A 19,603-nucleotide genomic window follows, 5' to 3' on the forward strand; every position below is an offset into this window, starting at 1 on the left:
AGCAGTCTAGACAGCCACCCCAAAGCACAAAGCAATGACACGTTGTGCTTCCCATTAGATGGACATGTGTACCTCAAGAGCGCCCGACACTGAAGGCTGCATATTTTGCTTGGATTTTTTTTAGAGAAGACCTATCAATGGAGCAGAGATTTTCAAACATATTTAGGTGTCTAAAGATGCAGATGCCCAGTGGGGTTTTCAAAAACACCTAAGTGGGTTAACTAACTCCCATCAATGATTCAAAGCCCATTAGTACCTGATCCAAAGCCCATTGAAGTGACTGGGAAGAATCTCACTGACAGCAGGAGACCATGGACCCAGAGACTTGATTCACACTTGGAAAGTAGATTGAGATCCTATAACGAACGGCTCCCTAGATAGGTGTCATTCTTTACCCTGCATTAAAGCAGCATACATGAACAGCTGATTGCATCCTATTCAGATGATTTTGGTGTTGAGGGTATCTCATGAGGATCCAAACAAGATAGGCTGGAGTCAAACAGAACTGCAACATTGCCATAGCGTTTAGGGATAGGAGCTATCAGAGAGGTTTGGAGGTTCTCAATGCCTCTAATAGTTAGATGTCATTAGAATAATAAAGATACATATTTATATATATATATATACTTCCTAAGCTACTGTTACTTTCACTTCCTGTTGGTGTTGTGAGAATAAATACATTAAAGCTTGTGAAGCACTTTGAAATCTACTGATGAAAAGCATTATATAAGAGCCAGATATTATTATTATTATTATTATTCCTCAATTTGTAACATAGAAACCAGTATTTCTCACAGCACCTTTAGTGTACCATTGTAAATTATGTTGTGAGTTATTTGTGAGTATTTAAGGCTGAATGTAATGGGTTTTCTTACCCCACTTCCTTACGGTTTTATCTACCGCAATGACGTGCATGGCATAGATGCTCTTATTTTAGGGATAATGCTTCAGTATTTAGACGATGATACTTTTTTTTCAAAAGATTTGTGTCCTGGTTTCTTATGCTTAATCATCTCTCCCTTGTTTAGATCCCTCTAGCTGAGATGGAGGCTCTGTCTCTGACGTCAGATATTCTCTCTGAAAAGTCCTGGTCCTTAGCTCTGACGGATGACTCTTTTCCTGATGATACTAACACACTCTTACTTAATGCTCTGGAAAGCAATGTACATACACTGGTCACTATATATTCTGATGTTTACAGGGTTCTAAATACTGCTATCCCATGGTTAATCACAATGGTATTTTCAGTCCAACCCTATCTCCAAATAGCACCTAATCTTTTATCTGAAGAGGGCAGTTTATTTTATTTTTTGTATCATATGTAAAAACATTACATTGTCTTCAAATAAAATAAATAGCCCACTCACCCACCCACCCCCAAAAATAGATGGTGTGAATCTTGAAACTTTCTCTGCATCTGAAACAAATCCATGTTTGTGTGCATAAAAGACACACCCATGAGCAAATATATCATGTGCCCTATGCAGAAGGATTATCTACTTCCCCATGGTTTGTAACAGACTAGATTTTGTGAACATAGGTGCCCCCAGTGCTTTGGGGATGGGTGCCAGATACACTTTTTAGAAATACACCAGCTGCGGATCTCTCAGAGATGCTGCTTGTTTTGTGAACTCGCATTAGCAACCAATATTGGATTCCTTTCTCTTTTTTTGTAAGAAATTACCAGTATTTTGAGCCCTGCTTTAACCATCTTCTTTTTGCAACATTAGACATTTTTAGCTGATGTGTAGCGGTCAAGTGCTTTTTTGCTGCTGTACAATAGACATAACTTCTCTTCCAACATTTTTGGATCCATTCTTGTTTTCTCTGTTGTCGTCCATATACCTATCTCTGGATGTTTGTGTTGTTGATAAATTTTCTATCATTCTAGTTGACTGTCATCCTAATTAATATTTATTTGGGCTACATCTTCTTTAAACCGTGACAATATTTCCCATCATGCTTCATGGCATCATGTACAAAAGATTTTGTAAACTACATTTAACATTTTGTATGGAACGTTTTGTTTCAAAATAAGATATCTAGTGGAGGTGGGCTGAGGAACTCAGAGTTCCACTCTGGATCCAGATTGGGTAGAGATTAGGAATCTGACAGCACTGAAGTCTTGTGAGCTGTTTTTCATGGGATCACCTTTCAGCCTTTCAAACGGCTTTCATGAAATTAGCTGTTCTCTCAAGATTTCTGCTATTTGAGGCTGAAATCTCAGAAGAGTTTGGCTGCATCTGAACTGGAAAATAAGCCCCTTCTGAGTTTGGATCTTGCTTGGAAACCTGAACAAGGAAAGTGGATTTGGATCTGATCTCGAATCCAAATGGCTTTGAATTTGAAATTCCAGTTTTTGGACCATCTCTTGTATTAAGAAAATGATGTGTAGACAAAGATGTGTGCATGCAGGTTGGTGAGGAGGATTTCAGAACAAAGTGTCAGCATTACTGGTATTGAACTTGCCCTCCTCATTTGAGTTACAGCAGGAGACTGCAGTCCCTAATGAATGTCATTTATATCTAAATCAGCAAATTCATGAAGACTGAAAATAGTTTTTTATGGCAGTGAACTTGGATTTGGTTGGCCAATTTTACAACAGTGATCCCCTCCCCCCCCCCCTTTTTTTTGTGTAAATTCCATTTAATCTTGTCATGTTTTACTGTGTACACAAAACACTCTAATGAAATTTTGCTTCTAAATTAGAAAAAACCTCAGAATAGCTATTTCAGAAAAATAGTAATGCTCAGAGTAAGTGGGGGATAAACTGGCCAGTAGATAATTTTTAAACTATTCTGAAAGAAGGGGATCAGCGATGTACTTTATTGAACTACATTGGCATGTTCCTCCATTTTCTAGGATTTCTTATGGAGTCCTTTATAAAGGAGGTAGTTCTTTTGTTAGAAATACACAACTAGGCTTACATTATTTCCATGTTTGATAACACCTTATAATAATAACATAGGAATTACCCTACTGGATCGGACCCAAAGTCCATCTAGTATCTGTCTCTTGACAGTGGCCAGTGCCAAATGCTTCAGAGAAAGCTTGGATGAACCCTGCACTAGCAGATGTGGGATAATCAGCCCCCACATTAGGTCTTATTTATATTTCTAATAGAGATTGGTTTACGCCCTGACAAATCAAATTTACTATCCTGCCAAAAAGTGTCATTAATAATTATTACTTGAAAAGCAAAGAAAAATAAAAAAAAAATGACAGTGGAAGTCAAAGCAGGGTACAGCTTCTGTGAACTATATTGGCCCTTCATTCTTAGACGAGGAGATGACTGTTACTTACTTACCTTTGCAAAAGTCTAACTGACTGGGGAGGGGACATATGGGAGGCTTGATTATCTTTGATATGATCAGAGTTATGCAAAAAGCATGTGTGCATTGTTGGGCCTTGAGGCATGATGCTTGTTTCAAGTATTCCTGAAATAGTCATGGTTTATTACTGCCGTGTTGCTTTCCTCTTTTTCCCAGTATTTTTATGTGGTTCATTCTGTGTGATGGTTTAGTGACACTACAAAATTAAGGGGATAGCTTCCTAGTAGATCCATTTGTGCAAGTTTCATTTTGTTTCATTTTGTTTCAGTAGAACCTTGTACATATTGACAATTTGCATGCACCATCGTGCCCCATATTTATTGCAATGGGTGTTGCTAGGGATTCCAGGTTCTCTGGGTCTTCCAACTCTGTGATGTTTTCTCTCTCTTCTTTCGTAGACTGATCACCTCTCCAAAGATGACACTCTGACACTGTCCCCCAGCAAGGACTTGCTGAGTGTGAGAAAGCCTTCCGTAGGTCGCACCCACTCTTTGCCAAATGACAGCTACATGTTCCAGCCGCCGTACGCTGGCTCCTGTGCCAACTCCCAGGCCAAGAGGAACGCATCTCATCAGAAATCGCAGTCAGGTACAAATCTCTCCACTCTGACAATATCAGGGCTGGGGATTTCAAAGGGTACCTACAGAGCTACCTATGTTGTTACGTATCATTTGTATCAAAGCTACCTAGATAGCTGTGTATCAGTTCTGATGACAATTGGGTCTCCAGATCCCTAAAATGATTTTGAAATGCCAATCTATCCAGGGCCGCCCAGAGGATTAAGGGGGCCTGGGTCTTCAGCAGCGGGGGTCCTTCCGTTCCGGGTCTTCGGCAGCGGGTCCTGGAGTGAGTGAAGGACCCGCGGCTGAAGACCCGGAGTGGAAGGAACCCTCGCTGCCGAATTGCCACCGAAGACCCGGAGTGGAAGAAGCTCCGGGTCTTCGCTCCGGGTGTGTTCGGTGGCACTGAAGGACCTGCCGCCGAAGACCCGCCAAAAACTCTCATGGGGGCCCCTGTGGGGCCCGGGGCCTGGGGCAAATTGCCCCACTTGCCCCCCCCCCCGGGCGGCCCTGCATCTATCAGGTATAAACTAACAAATTGGCCAGTCTAAAATAAAAACTTCCTCTATCTGAACCTTGCAGCCATTTTAGAACCAAAACTTTGTAAAGGGTTCAGATGAAAGGAAGTGACTGGACTGTCGGGAGGTCAGCATTTATAGTCTGCACGTGGTTGGCAGCAGTGGACCCGTCTTGCATTCTGCCCTCTTATCGCTGCCTTCGGGGGTCAGAATTCTTAAGAACTGTGGAAGCTCCACCAGTCTCACCCCAGCAAACTAAGACCCGCGAATGAAAAACCCCAGCAGAAGTTATCTTTAGAGGCGTGTTTGCTCACTTCTTGTTTCTGAAATATTGTGACGAGGTCTGTTCTGCTGTCCACTCTTCTTCTCAGGGCAGGATGGCCCAATGGTGCTCCTGAGCCCGTGGGTCTGTCCTTAGATGCAGGGCAGCACAGCCTAGTGGCCCAAGTCTGTGAAGTGGCCCTGGAGCTCAGGGCAGTATGGCCCAATGTCCAGAATCAGCGGAGCTGTCCTTATATGTAGGGCAGCACAGCCTATCAGCCAGCGTCAATAAGACCCCCCTTCAGCACAGGGCAGTATGGCCTAGCAGCCAGAGTTAATAGGACTGCCCTCCTGCACCAGGCAGTATGGCGTAGTTGCCAAAAAGGGAGTAGGCCACCACCTAGGGGTAGGTTGGTGGCCGAGGTAGGAGAACCTGGGTCCTCCCTACTCCACCGGGTCCCAGCCCAGGGTCAGCGCGGATCCCACCGAAACAGGCTGACTCTGTTCCTGGTACCACATCCAGATCAATGTCTGGGTCCCATGGGCTACTTCCTACTGTGTCTTCCTGCTACATAGTCCTCAGGTCCTCTGGTTCTCCAGGATATTCAGCAGGTGATGTTCCCAGTGGTTCCTTCTCCTCGTGGGCTTCCATTGACAGCCGGGTATTCGCCTGGGTCTCGGTGTACGTGGCCTCTGCGGTCTGGGGCTCCAACAGCTTCCAGGCAGGAGCACACAACACATATCCTCTCTCCTCCCCAGACTGAGTTGAACTGCTCCCTTTTATAAAGTGGTTCCAGTTGGAGCTTGCCCAGCAGGGAGAGGGTGGCGTGGCTTCCTCAGTCCATAGTATGGGGTTAACCCCTTCTGGTCCAGGGCAGGGCAAATATACCCGGTCGCAGACACATTCTCCCAAATGGATCCCCATTTCAGAACATTTTCAGATTAGCTCACCCCTCCCTGGATTGACAGGGGCATGATTCCTCTTGTGAGACTGAAGAAAGATAATGAATTCTATTCTTTAGAGAGAACAATGAACTGGAGTTGGGGCAGTCTTTATTGCTTCATAGCATATGAAGCAATGAATGTGGCCTAAGATTGATCGAAGCACTGGAGCAAATCTGACATCTATAATCAGTCTCCAAAGTGTTTACTGGGAGTGCATTACAAAGCAGTACATGTTATCCCTGTTGTAAAACCAACCATGACATCAAAATGAAAACCAAAATAATGGTCATTCTTCCCTCAGGAGAATTTCAAAGTCCTTTTCTGTGTGTTTCTCAGAGTCTCCAAGGAAGTACTAATAGGTTAGAGGTGTGTCATGCTTGGGAGAGAAGCACAGTCTTGTGACTAAACAGAGCGGGAGTCAGGAAATCTGCAGTCTGTTTTCAGCTCTGCCACTAACACTTCCTGTGGCCTTGAGCAAGTCACTTAACCTCCCTGTGCCTCATATGCCTCTTTACAGAGGGAGCTTGTGAGATTTATTGTTTGTAATGCACTTTGAAATCCTGGGATGGAACACACCATGGGAATGCTAAGTTGTGGTATTGTGCAGTGACAAGACGCTGACAGGCTGGTTTAGAGAAATAACCGGGTAGAGTTTGTGTTTAAAATGTAACTTACTGTTCAAAGATGGGATTTCCCATTCAAAGGTTGTTTGATGGAGTGGACTGGGTTGGACAAGAAGAGTTCTCAATTAACATATAGGGCCAGGTTGCCATAGACTGGTGCCACAAATTGCACCTACGGTAGCATCTGTGCAAAATGGGTAAGTGTGTTTAAGGGACCCTTACTGCATGCAATTTCTTAGGTATACATGTGCATTTTTTTCAAGTGCTACCCCTGGTCCATATTGGCCATCAGGATTTCACTGTTGGGATAGTCAATATTTTGGGGGTGCAGTTGGCAGAAATTCTTGTGTTGCACAGGAGGCTATGCAGTACCTTCTGCTGGTCAGTTAATATAGTTCCCTTCAGTTTATCTGCACCTGCTCTTAATGGACAACAGCTTGTCGCTCGTGTCCTAGGTAAGGCAGAAAAGATTTTCCCGAGCATTACCATTTGCAAGCTTCTAACAGGGACCTAATTTCATAGAGCTGTTCCGAATGATACAAGATTTGAACAGATTAGAAATGGGATGTTGAAATTTGCATAGTAATAGGAATTCAAACGCACAGCTACAGTTTAACAGCAGAAATAAAATGTGGAAACACCTGAACAAGACGAGCCTGGGGTTGGAAAGAGGCGATGGCATAATATAAAAGACTTAGGGCCAAATACTGGATTCATTCACATCAATGGAAAGACTTGGGGTGAAATCTCAGGCCAGGGCAGACAAACTTTTTGGCTTGAGGGCCGCATTGGGTTTCATAAATTGTATGGAGGGCCGGTTAGGGGAGAGGGTTGTGGCCCAGCCCCCACCTCCTATCTGCCCCACCCCCAGGACTCCTGCCTCATCCAACCCCCCCTTCCCCCCCTTCCCCGGCCGCCCCCTCGGGCCCCCGGGCCCCCCCCCCCCCCCCCCCCCCCGCTCCCAGTTCCCTGACCGCCCCTGGACCCCCGCCGCCCCATCCAACCCCTCCTCTCATTCCTGATGCCCCACCGGGACCCCTGCCCCATCCAACCACCCCTTCTCCCTGTCCCCTGACTGCCTCTGGAACCTCTGCCCTTGACTGCCCCCCGCCGCCCCATCCAACCCCCCCCCTCCTTCCTGGCTGCCCCCCCGGGACCCCTGCCCCCATTCAACCCCCTGTTTCCCCCCCCCCGACCATCCCGACCCCTATCCACACCCCTGCCCCCTGACCACCGCCCCAAACTCCCCTGCCCTCTATCCAACCCCCCCTGCTCCCTGCCCCCGTACCACGCTGCCTGGAACACTGGTGACTGGCGGTGCTACAGCCGTGCCACCTGGCTACAGCCGGGCCACGACGACGACGCCACCACGCAGCACAGAGCACAGGGTCAGGCCAGGCTCTGCAGCTGCGCTGTCCCAGGAGCTCACAGCCCCGCCGGCCAGAGCATTGCGCTGGCGGCAGGGCGAGCGAGTTGAGGCTGCGGGGGAGGGGGAACAGCAGGGGAGGGACCAGGGGTAGCCTCCCAGGCCAGGAGCTCAGGGGCCGGGCAGGACAGTCCCACGGGCCGGATATGGCCCGCGGGCTGTAGTTTGCCCACCTCTGTCTTAGCCCATTAATGTCTATGGCAAAACTCCCTTTGACTTCACTGGGACCAGAATTAGTGTCTGTGTAGCTCAAGGTCACTGAAACTTCCTTGGCTTTTTACAAGATCCTCATGTTGCTGTGGAAGGAGTTTCTGGTGCTGTGCATGTTGCTGCTTAATCCAGGTGTCTTTGCTCCTACGTTGAGCTAGCTTACAAACCAAACCCGGGCTTCCTCCTAGTCCTTTCTTTACCTTGACCTTGCACTGTTCAGTTCCCATCTTGGTAAAATGAATGGCATCGGCTGCCACCACTTGAATGTGAGGAGCCTGCATTACTCCCTGGGGAATCCTGGATCCATAGCCCCATTTGGAAGTAGGGCAGATATTTAGGAAAAGCTCTTGCATGATTCTGCAAAGCCACGTTGGACCCTGAAGTTTGTGCTGGCCATTGGTGCATTCTGTTTTGATTACTTGTTAAGTAGCTCAGATTTAACAGGGTATTGGAAGTAGGAGTGTTTAGAGTAAATGTGATTTTTTTTTCTGGCTATGATCATCGAGGGCTTAGAAGCTAAGAATGGTCTGACCTAGTCAGGATTTGGATTGGAGACCTCCAAGGAAAACCTAAGATGTTCCAAGAAATGATCCTAGCAATTCATCCTTCCGCTGAGTCAGCACTCAACCAGTGACCCAGCATTGGGGTGGGGGTCTGTACTGTTTCCTGATGAGAGAAAACAAATGTCCTATTCATAACCAATTAAATACCTCGTGTTTTACATCTGCATCGGTTGCTATAACTGGACAAAGTATTCTATACACCCTGTTCTAAGCAGGGCTGCCCAGAGGGGAGGGCAAGTGGGGCAATTTGCCCCAGGCTCCACAGGGGCCCCCATGAGAATATAGTATTCTATAGTATTGCAACTTTTTTTAATGGAAGGGGCCCCTGAAATTGCTTTGCCCCAGGCCCACTGAATCCTCTGGGCGGCCCTGGTTCTAAGATGCTATATAGTGTTGCTGGTACCCTTTAAATGGCTGCCTTATTCCATCTAAAAAGTGGCTGCATTTCAGTGAATTCCCACCTGTGTATAGTTTGTAATTCTATAAAATGTCATTAGCAAAAGGGGCCATAATCACCAATAAATAATAACAACAGTACAATATTTCAACCTGAAAAGAGTTTTGTTGTCAGAAAACCTGGCATTTGCAGGAGGTATTTGTTTGAACATTCTTTCATAAGAGGACTGTTATTCTGTGATGGAATATTCCAGGACAAAGGAGATTCTGTGGGATGCATTCCATGTTAAATGAATTACTTTGAAAAATGTTGGCCTTTGAGGGGAAGGCTTTGTAAAGTTTCCAGTGTAGCCAGCAACCACTTCAGGTCAAGGAGAGCCTCTAGAGCAGGGGTGGGCAAACTATGGCACGCGTACCAAAGGCAGCACGCGAGCTGATTGTCAGTGGCACTCACACTGCCCAGGTCTTGGCTGGGGGGCTCTGCATTTTAATTTAATTTTAAATGAAGCTTCTTAAACATTTTAAAAACCTTATTTATTTTACATACATCAATAGTTTAGTTATATATTATAGACTTATAGAGAGAGACCTTCTAAAAATGTTAAAATGTATTACTGGCACGCGAAACCTTAAATTAGAGTGAATAAATGAAGACTTGGCACACCACTTCTGAAAGGTTGCCAACACCTGCTCTAGAGAATATTTCCTCCTCCCATGATGCTTTGTGAAACCAGCCTGATGTTGAAACTTGCCACCTATTTTTGCACGTGCAGTTTTGCTCACTCAATTTATTGCAGGCATACATGCCGATATTTAGATGCAGCTAGTTGATTTGCAGATAGTCAGGTAAGTAGATGTGTGCTTACTGGGATCTGCACCCACAAATATAGAGGCTGGGTTTCAAAATCAGGCCTTTTAAATGTTTAGGTGAATACCACTCTGCAAAGTTATTCATTGTAAAGGAGGAATATAGGAATGACCAGACTGGACCAGACTAGTAGTCAATCTAAATCAGTGTCCCTGACAGTGGCCAGTACCAAATGCATCAGAGGAAGGTGCCAAGAAAACCCCATTATGGATAATTATGGAATAGTCTACCAACAAGTCGGGTGACCAGATAGCAAGTGTGAAAAATTGGGGCGAGAGTAGAGGGTAACAGGTACCAATATAAGACAAAGCCCCGAATATCGGGACATCTGGTCACCCTACCAACAAGGGAGTTTCTCCCTGATCTCCGGGAGTTGGTGGTTGAAGTAAATGCTTTTTGTTAATAAAAATAATTCATTGTGCAATGCCTGTCTGGTCCAATGGGAGAGTTTTCACTGAAAGGTTATTAAGCTATGGGAGGCATCTACTGATGAATGTGTGTCACATTCCTGTTTCCTGTCCCTTTGTCGAGGTTCAACAGCCTCCGTGCAGTCGCAGCCTGCTGACACCAGTTCTCTCCTGCAAATCCCAAAAGATCATTTTCACCACATAAGACCTCATGGCAATTTGGACTGGGAAAGCAAATCCAAGATCCCCCCAACTGTGCATTCTCCCTCTGCAGAAAGATTACTTCGTAGGCAGGTAAGCAGAGCTGTGACTGTGAACAGGCTGTAGTTCAAGACTGATGGGTTACTAAGCTTTATATCGCAATTTCATGAGATCTGTAACTCTCATCTAGCAATAATCCCCAAAAGATTGGTCAATTTTTGAAGAGAAACCCATTGAATGTTCTCTAAAGAGCCGTCTGATGGCTTACATCTCCTTTGGCAATAGGAAACGTTCTCCGTTTGATTAATACTTTGTCCTTCCTAGCCTTTTCATTGATACAGCCAAGTGTTCCTTAGGGGTCATTGGAGTTCACTGAACTAGTTCCTAACAGCTACAGAATGCTTTCCCCAACCTTTGAGAGTGCACAATGATTGCCGATAATCCTCCCCAATCAACTCTATGATTGCTGTAATTTCCTCTCGTAGGGAAGAGCCATCACTTTTGACAAGGAAATGTGTGTTTGGCTTTTATGTCTGAACAAGCCGAAGTGGGAAATGTACCCTTTCTAGAGCAGTGATATCAAGTTGAGTTACTTTCGTTTTTATCTAAGCTAAGAGTACTTTCCTTATGAGAGTAGGAGAAAAAATTCAGACATGCCTAAGTGATTTAGGAAGCCAATGCTACATCTGCATTACAAGTTGGGATGTGATTCCCCTGCCTGCGTACACATAATCATGCTAGCCTGAGTATAAATAGCAAGGTAGCCGTGCTAGGATGGTTAGCAGCAGTGAAGGCACAGTTGAGCCATGCCCAGGGCCGGCTCCAGGCACCAGCCGAGCAAGCTGGTGCTTGGGGCGGCAGATTGAACGAGGCGGCATTCCGCCCAATCCTAGGGCAGCATGGCCGCTTTTTTTTTTTTTTTTTTTTTGTTCCGCTCCGGCTGCCCTGTAGGGGGCGGCGGCGCGGAGGACGGGAGCGCCCTGCAGCAAGCCCGGCAGGGCAGTCCTCGTCCTTCCCTTCCGCCAACCGAAGCGGAGCCCTCCTGGCAGGCAGCAGGTGGCGCGCGGCGGGAGGGGCCGCATGGCAGTGCCCTGCTGTAGCCTTGGCCACCCCCCTTCTCTCTCTCTCCCGCCCACTCCCTCCCCCGCCGCTAGCCGCTCCCCCTGCACCCGCGCTCCGGCGCACAGATCACTGGGTTTTTTTTGTTTTTTTATGCTTTGCTGTTCTGGCTGCCCCGTTTTTTTTTTGCTTGGGGCGGCCAAAAAGCCAGAGCCAGCCCTGCCTATGCCGAATACAAATCCACCTGAAACCAATGGGTATGTAATGCCTCCGCTGCTGCTACCATGCTGCCTTTAGTTTAATATCTTCTGTTTTCTAACAAATATATACCTTAACAACAACCCTCCTGGGTTTTGAGGACACTTATTCTTGGCCCCATATCAGTTTTCTTATTTCCAGTGATATAGGCCCTGATTCAGCCAAGTACTTAAACATGTGCTTAACTTTAAACATGTTTAAGTCTGTCCCTGTTCAGTAAAACACTTAAGCGTCAAATTAAAAACATGTTAAAAGTGTTTTGCTGAATCAGAGCCATATATTTGGCTAATTTTGTAGCTCATCTTTACCCAATAGTTAGTTTCCTGTGTCTGATTTTCTATATATATATATATAATATACATATAAAATATTGTGTGGTGTGTGTGTGTGTATGTGTATATGTAAGTGTATATAAATAAATGAAATGCAGAGTGGATCATTTTTATTTTTCCCAAAATAATGTATACGTGAATGAAATATATCCTCCTTTATTCAAATGATCTTCCTTTTTTACACTGAGAAAATAAGACAGTTAATTTATTGAGCCCTAAAAATGAATCTGAGGCACTAAGGTTAGCAGTTACATTAATCTGTAATATTAAACTGACAAGTTAAATTCCCAATGTGTATTAGACTGCACCAGGCCAGCCAGGCAGCCCAGTCGACACTAATGGGGAAACTAATTGATTTAATGTTTCCAATTCATGAATATCTTCCCTCAGCTTCTGATAGGTAACAGCCCCAACCTTTTGGCTGGTATTTCTAATATAAATTACCATGTTAGCCATCTTCTTTAACTCCATTTTCTTCATATTTTCCATAGTAGTTACTGCTGCATAAGACTACAGGATAATTCTTAATAGACCGTTGGTTTGCACTTTAAGAGCAAGAACTGCAGCTGCTATAAATCAGCACGGCTCAGTTGATTTCAAGAGCTATGCCAGTTTACACCAGCTGAGGATCAGGCCTTAATGCCTTAAGTTTAACACACAGAACTCCAGGTAAAACCAGTGGGAGATGCAAACATGTACGAGTGTGTAATCGTACCCAGAATGTTCCCAATAGTCTATCCTATGTCACAACATGTGAGATTTTCAAAAGGGTTTAGCACTGGCCTAATCTGCTCCCATTGAAATCAATGGGAATTCTACCATTCTCTTCAATGGGAACACAGACTGGAGTACGTCTACATTACAGAAAAAGGTGTACTTAACTCGGACCAGCTAACTCAGGTTAAAATAGCAGTGAAGAAATGGCAACTTGGCTTTTAACTCAGGTTAGCAGCTTGCGTTTAACTCCAGGCTGTCAGATAAACATTGCAGTCTATCGTTTAAACGCATTAATACAGAATTTCGAATTTGTGGTCCAAATAAGAGGCGAGCATGCAAACTCTATCAAGATTCCAGATACATGTTAGTAATATAAACACACACTTTTGTGTGTGTGAACATATACCCACACTAACACATTTTTATATTATTATGTATATGTGTGCATATATATTTGTGTATGTAAACTTTCTTGCAAATACTTGCACGTGCTTAATTTGAAGTATAGGGGAAGACTTATTAAACTCAAAGGGACTACTCATATGCTTACATCCTTGCAGGGGGGTGTGTGTGTGTGTGTGTGTGTGTGTGTGTGTGTGTGTGTGTGTGTGTGTGTGTGTGTGTGTGTTGCATAAAGCTTTGGAGAATCAGGGTGTGTGTATGTCCTGTAGTCTATGGGAGTTTTTCCCAGCAAAAAACAAACTGGTTGATATTTATAGACTAGTTCATAAAGTTTCATTTTAAAAAAGTAATTTTCAGCTGCTAGACGACAAAAGTGTTATTACAATTAATAGCCCATCTCTTCATCCCGGTATATTAAAGTGGGGCCAGCTGTATTTTTTCTTTTTCAAATATTGGAAAAAAGAAAATAAACAATCTCCCCAAGCTGAGACATTTGCATGAAGAGCTATTAAAATGGATTTATAAACCCTTTAGCAAAGGGGCACACAGCACTATGGAACACACTGACTCCTGAAACTGGATAGGTAAAACTGCCACGTAAAGGTGCTGCTCCGAACCAGTTTGCAGCTATGGGGAAAATAAGCCTGTATCTGACTCCCAACAGTGTAGGCAAAACATCCCCTGAGGAGTCTGAACTCACACTTCTAATAGGTGGAAATAATTACAGATGCTTCACTCTAGAGGTGCAGTCATCCATTTCACATTAATAAAAATCATCTTACCAACAAGAATTTTCAAGTAATTCTATATCCTATAAATGTATTCAATACCAGCCAATTCTTTGAGGTTTAGGGACACTTAGCATTTTTAGGATCAAGGATTGGGCCCTTATTTATGTAGTACCAGCAATGTCCTCAACCACATAATAGACAGTCCTTGCCCTGAAGATCTTGTATAAAATTCCCCCCCTCCCTTCTTCAGTCTCCAGTGGGGTTTGACCATTGGGGCGTGAGTGCTAAAAGCATGTGCCTGGCCAGCTTGAACTAGAGCAGTGGCTGGCAGTAGTAACTGACTGCGTTCGTATGCAAACCAGTCCCTAGATAGGGCCAAAGATAGGCACTGTGCTAGTGATGTTCAGATTTGCATGCTAAAAAAGATGAATGCATAGAGAACAGGGCACACTGGGAATGCAGAGGTAGGATAACTAAGCCCAGATACGGCAAACACGTATGGGTATGCTGGGGAGTAGCTCCATTGGACTCCGACTACTCATGTGAGTATGGGCCGGCAGGAGCAGGGCTTAGTGCATGGGCGGGGGGGGGGGAGTGTTTATATTTCATTAACAATGTTCCAAACTCCCTTATTTTAGGGCTTCAGCTCATGGCCCAGCAAAGCACTTGGGCACAAAGTTAACTTCAAGCATATGTGTAATCCCATTGACTTCAGCGGGACGATTTGTGTGCTTAAAGTTAAGCCCTGATCCAGTGCCTAATGAAGTCCATGGAAGACCTCCCATTGACTTGAATGGGCTTTGAATTAACCCCTTCCTCATTTGCAGAAGTAAAAATAAGGCCAAACCTTGGGTAAAGTTTTGATGAGTGTTTTGCTTTGGGTTCTCTAATCCAATATACTTTAGGGATACAACCTGAGAGTGGATATTCTTAAAGCATTAAAGTCCAAATTCTGCTCTAACTTGTACTGGTGTAAACCCAGAGTAACTCCAATGAAGTCATAGTGTTACTATAATATGTATTCTATGTTAGAATATAGAAGTCTTTGGATTTTCTCTGCATTTGTGTTAGTGGTTTTTCAAAGCAGAGTTTGGCCCCAGGCATGACAACCTGCCTTATTAACTTTGTGCCTTCCTTGTACTAACCTTTGTTTGGTGTGTCTCTCTTATCTGACAACTATCCTCATCCCCAATGCCTTGGCACTCTGCTACAGGTGGCAATAAGGAATGACTCCTTGGACATGTATTGCTCTGAAAGCAAAGAGAATTTGCATGCTGAGGTGAATGAACTCTCTGATACAAATGTGCCAGCTGGATCCACAGAGGACCCATCAGAAGCAAGTGAATCGGCCTGCTGGGGCCGATCAAGTGTTCGCACTCAGCATTCCCACAATCGGTATAATATATCCAAGCACACACCAGCTTTGTGTGCATGTACAGGCTCATATCAAGAGACACTTAGAGACTCGATGGACCAAGAAGTATCTGAAATAAACAGCTCTTTGGAGCCTTTCACTTCAGGAACTTGTACAGCCTTGAGTGCCTGTTCAGTGGTTCCACCTCTAACTCCTAAGAGGAACATAGGCAATAGCAGCAATGTTACTTTGAAGGACCTGAAGAAATACTACAGTGTAGATACCCAGGGTCTTCTCAGAAAACCGTCATCTTGGTTAGATGATCAAAGGAGACATTCAATAGAAATTTGTTCCATGCAAAACAGCCCTCAGCACCATTCCACATCTAGCTCTTCTGGCTTCATAAGTCAGGTCTTAAGTGAAATGGAAGGCTTGCAAGGAGCCCGGCAGAAGAAAAAACTGAGCCCCCCGTGTATATCTATAGATCCACCAGATGGACAAAGTTTGTTACCTAGAGGATCTCATGGTATTTCACCTCCCAGTGCAGACATTTGCTTGCGAAGGCGTGCACCATCTTGTGATTCCAAGGACTCAATGGATATAGGAGATTCGCTGCTTCCAGACAGTATGTCAACATCTCCTACCCCAAAGACAGACTTGTTGACACTTCCTAGTTTTTCCTTTGATCAAGCAGAAATGGATCCCTGAATTATATTTCTGTTGGTGCCAAATGTTTTCTTCCTTTCGTGTAATAAAAAAAATACAAATTAAAAACAAACAAAAAAACCCTCTGTATTTTCAAATGGCACTGGGTAAAAATTTCCAAAGAAAGTTGAAAGAACCAGCTGGTTAAAGAGTGGTTAACCTATATCACGCTTACTTAAGCATATGTTCTGCTTAGGTAAAAGCAATACATTGTGCAGAATCTATATGTATATTATATTTTATTAAATTAATTGACTCTAGTATTGCGGGATGTAGTACATTTTGTGACTAAAATCTTGTTTAATTTTCTTCTATTTTATGTATCTCAGAATATTTCTGAGATAAGGTTTGGGTTTTATGGACATTTTAACATAAAATACATATTTAATCCTTTTTTGTTTTGTTTTGGTTTGGTTTTTTTGCAAAGCACAGGGTATAGCCAATTAGTGCATTACAGAGGAAATATATTCCACAGTCAACAAGGAAGGAGAATAATTTTGAACTGTAATGTAACCCCTCCCCCCCTTAAACTTAATCGTTTTCTGTGGAAAATAGTCATTTGAATATTTTACAAATGCAATGGAATTCTTTTTAATAATCGAATAATTTTCCAAACTAAAGTTAAATCACCCATCAGAGTCAAAACAGATGCATGAAGATTTCTAATGTAAAGAGAATTTAACTGCATACTAGCATGACACAATATTGGTTTATAAAAAGGTATTACATATATTGCTGCTGATTACAATGGTGGTTCTTAAAAACTTGTCAATGGATGCAATTTTCAAAAGTACCCAAGTGATTTAGACACATAATCCCATGGGCACTTTTTACAATTTTACCCAATATCTTTAGATACCTAGAACCCAATCCTGAGCTCTCCTGTCCGCAGTTTTACACTAGTCTAAGTCCATTGAGTTCAATGGAGTTACTCCTACTTGCACCTATGAGAGAGGAGAATCAGACCCCTAAGTAAGAGCTGCAGTTAGCTAAACTCCATATAGCCCTGATCCAGGAAAGCATTTAAGCATGTTCTTATGATCATCCCTGTCCAGCAAAGCACTTAAGCCTAGATTTTTGAATTATTTAGGAATTGTTGCACTGCAATGCCTAACTGATTTAAGAGCCTAAATTTAATTTTCAAAGTGATTTAGGCACTTAGGAGCTAAATATTATCAACTGCCCACGGGATTTTGGCTCCTAAGTGCCCAAATCTCTTTTAAAAATTAGATGTAGGCTCCTAAATCGGTTAGGCATTGCAATGCTGTGCACAGCAACGCCTAAACACCTTTAAAAATCTGGGCCTGAAGCATGAGCTTAATTTTAAACATGTGTTTAGTCTCATTGAAGTCAATAGGATTTAGGTGCTCAAAGATAAGCATATGCTTACGTGCTTCCCTGAATAAGAATGCTTTGCAGAATCAGAGCTTAGCTGAAGGTCATTACCAAAAAGAGTAGGGAAGCCTGCAATACAACAACTATTTATCTTAGGTAAAACAGACGAGTTTTTCAGTGCCACAACTGGGAGCTAATTTGTAAGGCCCTACTTTCAATTTCCTTCCAACCTGGAAAGACTTTAACCAGAAATTCTTTCAAATTGTGGTACGAGAATAAATTAAGATAGAATTTTTACCAAATGTTTATAACATGTCCTTAATGTCAATCATCTCCAAAATTCATAAACTCTGTGCTAACGCCCCATGCAAAACTCTGTTTGTAAAATCAAAGTCAGGGAGAGAATGCAGAATATGAAGCACTGCAGAATTTGGCCCAATAGGCCCAATCCTGCTCTCAGCTACTCCAGTGTGAATCTGAAGCGAACTTCATTGAGCCTCAATAGAGTCGACTTCAGATTGAGGCTCCTTAAAGACTAATCCACATTTCATTTCAAGTATGGGAGTAGTCCCAATTAAGTTAATGAGACTACTACCATGCTTAAAGTCAAGCACATGCATAAATCTTTACAGGATTTTGCAGATTTAGCCTTACACCAGTGTAATTAAGAGACGGATTTGAGGTAGTTTAATTCAAAATGACTAGTTCTCTTATTCAGGAGATTGAAATTCTTTGAGCGCCACTGATTTTTTTCAAACCCCTAGGAAACCTTGGTTCCAAGTCCTTTGGTGGGCTCAGAGATTCTCCCAGTGTTCCTTTTTGTATCGAGATTAGCTTCAAATAAATATACACAAGGAAGATGCCCTATATTTAATAGATCTATGTGACGATTTAAATTACTTTTAATTTCACTTGAGGAAGTTTACGTTCCTAAACAATCATCATTGATTTTGCAAGTCCTGTACAAAAGTCAGGGATTATACAGCAGGAAGCAATCAATTTATTTTAAAGATTAACATTCTGTACTGTTTCTTCCAAATAGATTATTTCTTGGCTAGGATGGTGGGCTGCTTTTTTTTTTTTTTTAACCCTGCTCAAGAGTCCTAAAATGTGCCTCACACAGAGCATTCTCTCTCATAATCCGAGTCCAAGTCCAAAATTACACCCAATTAAAGCAATCGTTACAAACAAACCTTTCATCAGTGCTTCACCCAGATCCCATTTAAGGAAATAATAAAATTACAGTGCATTAAGCCTGAGAAATATTCTTAATCCCTTTTTGGTTTTACATGCCTAATGAGCTTTAGACTTTCCTTTTGAGCATACCAAATAATCCAGCAAAACGGTTGGGCCACTAAAATTACGGTACCCAAATTTGCTAAATGACTAGCAATGTGTTTCTGTAGCTGGAGTGGAGCTGCCTAGTAAAAGGTCTACACAACACAGTACCTTCCTGGTAATATAACATGCAATATGTTAGCCTGAAATCATGGTGCAAGAAGGTGAGGTAATGTCAATCCATGCTCACAGCTCCAACTGTAACAGGAAGCCTAACAACTGTCTAACTTAAAAACTGTTCTATTTTCAGTACTTAGGGTTTTGCCTACTGACAAGGGTTGTGTGAATAACAATAAAACAAAGTTTACATCATACATTCATGTTCAATAAAGACCAATCAATAGAAACATACTGTACGAAGATGCATTCAGGAAAAAAAATGCATGTAAAATCGTTTGTTTTCTAACTGATGAGAGTTTTTTTCTAGCTGCCCTTTTGAAAAACAAATATATGTACTACAGAGTGTGCAATAATCTTAAAATCATTTTAAATACCTTTGGGGGGTTTTATAGAAGTTGACTTTTTTTTAAAGAAAAATGTAAAAAAATCCACAGGAATTCTGTAGAATGGTTATGTTGATTGAATTTTTATATTTTTGTAGAAATCTGTAGAGAAATTGTTAAAAGTGTGCATAGCATCTTGGAAAGAGAAGCAGCTATGTCTAATATTTTCTTTTAATAAATTTGGGGCCAGACCTAGTATATTCCAAGATTTATAACCTAGTTCCAAAGACCGCATAAAGGTAATGGTTAGAAGTGAGTAGCTAAGCTAAAGTTCTAGGATGTTGCAGTGCTACACTGCTAAAGAACTGTACTGGTATAAAACATGTCCACCCTAAGAAGTCAGCCAGCCCTGATGCTAATGCACAGTCCCGTGGCTCTCCAGTTCATTCAAAGCACACCAGCACTTTAATATTGTGGATTTACTGTAAACAGATGGGAATAGAATATTCTGCTATTGCCAATCTTACGTGTGAGAGGAAAAGAGATGGTGATCGTGTCTGGAAAAATGTAAATTCCATAGTTGCAGCCATTGCACATAACTATTCATAGACCGATTACA

General features: G+C 42.9%; 1 protein-coding gene across 16 annotated transcripts in view; it reads left to right on the plus strand.

The window, feature by feature from the left end:
• The window catches only part of LOC117887252 (canalicular multispecific organic anion transporter 2-like), a 255,099-nt gene that overhangs the window by 137,985 nt on the left and 97,511 nt on the right, over positions 1-19,603 (plus strand). For 13 of the 16 annotated variants that reach the window (XM_034789635.1, XM_034789622.1, XM_034789620.1 and 10 more), the window contains 3 exons: positions 1,029-1,163; positions 3,731-3,920; positions 10,234-10,403. In XM_034789635.1, the coding sequence (XP_034645526.1) occupies positions 1,029-1,163; positions 3,731-3,920; positions 10,234-10,403 (495 nt within the window). The remainder of the gene's footprint in view (positions 1-1,028; positions 1,164-3,730; positions 3,921-10,233; positions 10,404-19,603) is intronic. The other 3 variants (XM_034789629.1, XM_034789630.1, XM_034789631.1) reach the window with 1 other exon arrangement.

This window comes from Trachemys scripta, chromosome 14, assembly GCF_013100865.1.
Source record: "Trachemys scripta elegans isolate TJP31775 chromosome 14, CAS_Tse_1.0, whole genome shotgun sequence".
In the NCBI taxonomy this organism is placed as follows: Eukaryota; Metazoa; Chordata; order Testudines; family Emydidae; genus Trachemys; species Trachemys scripta.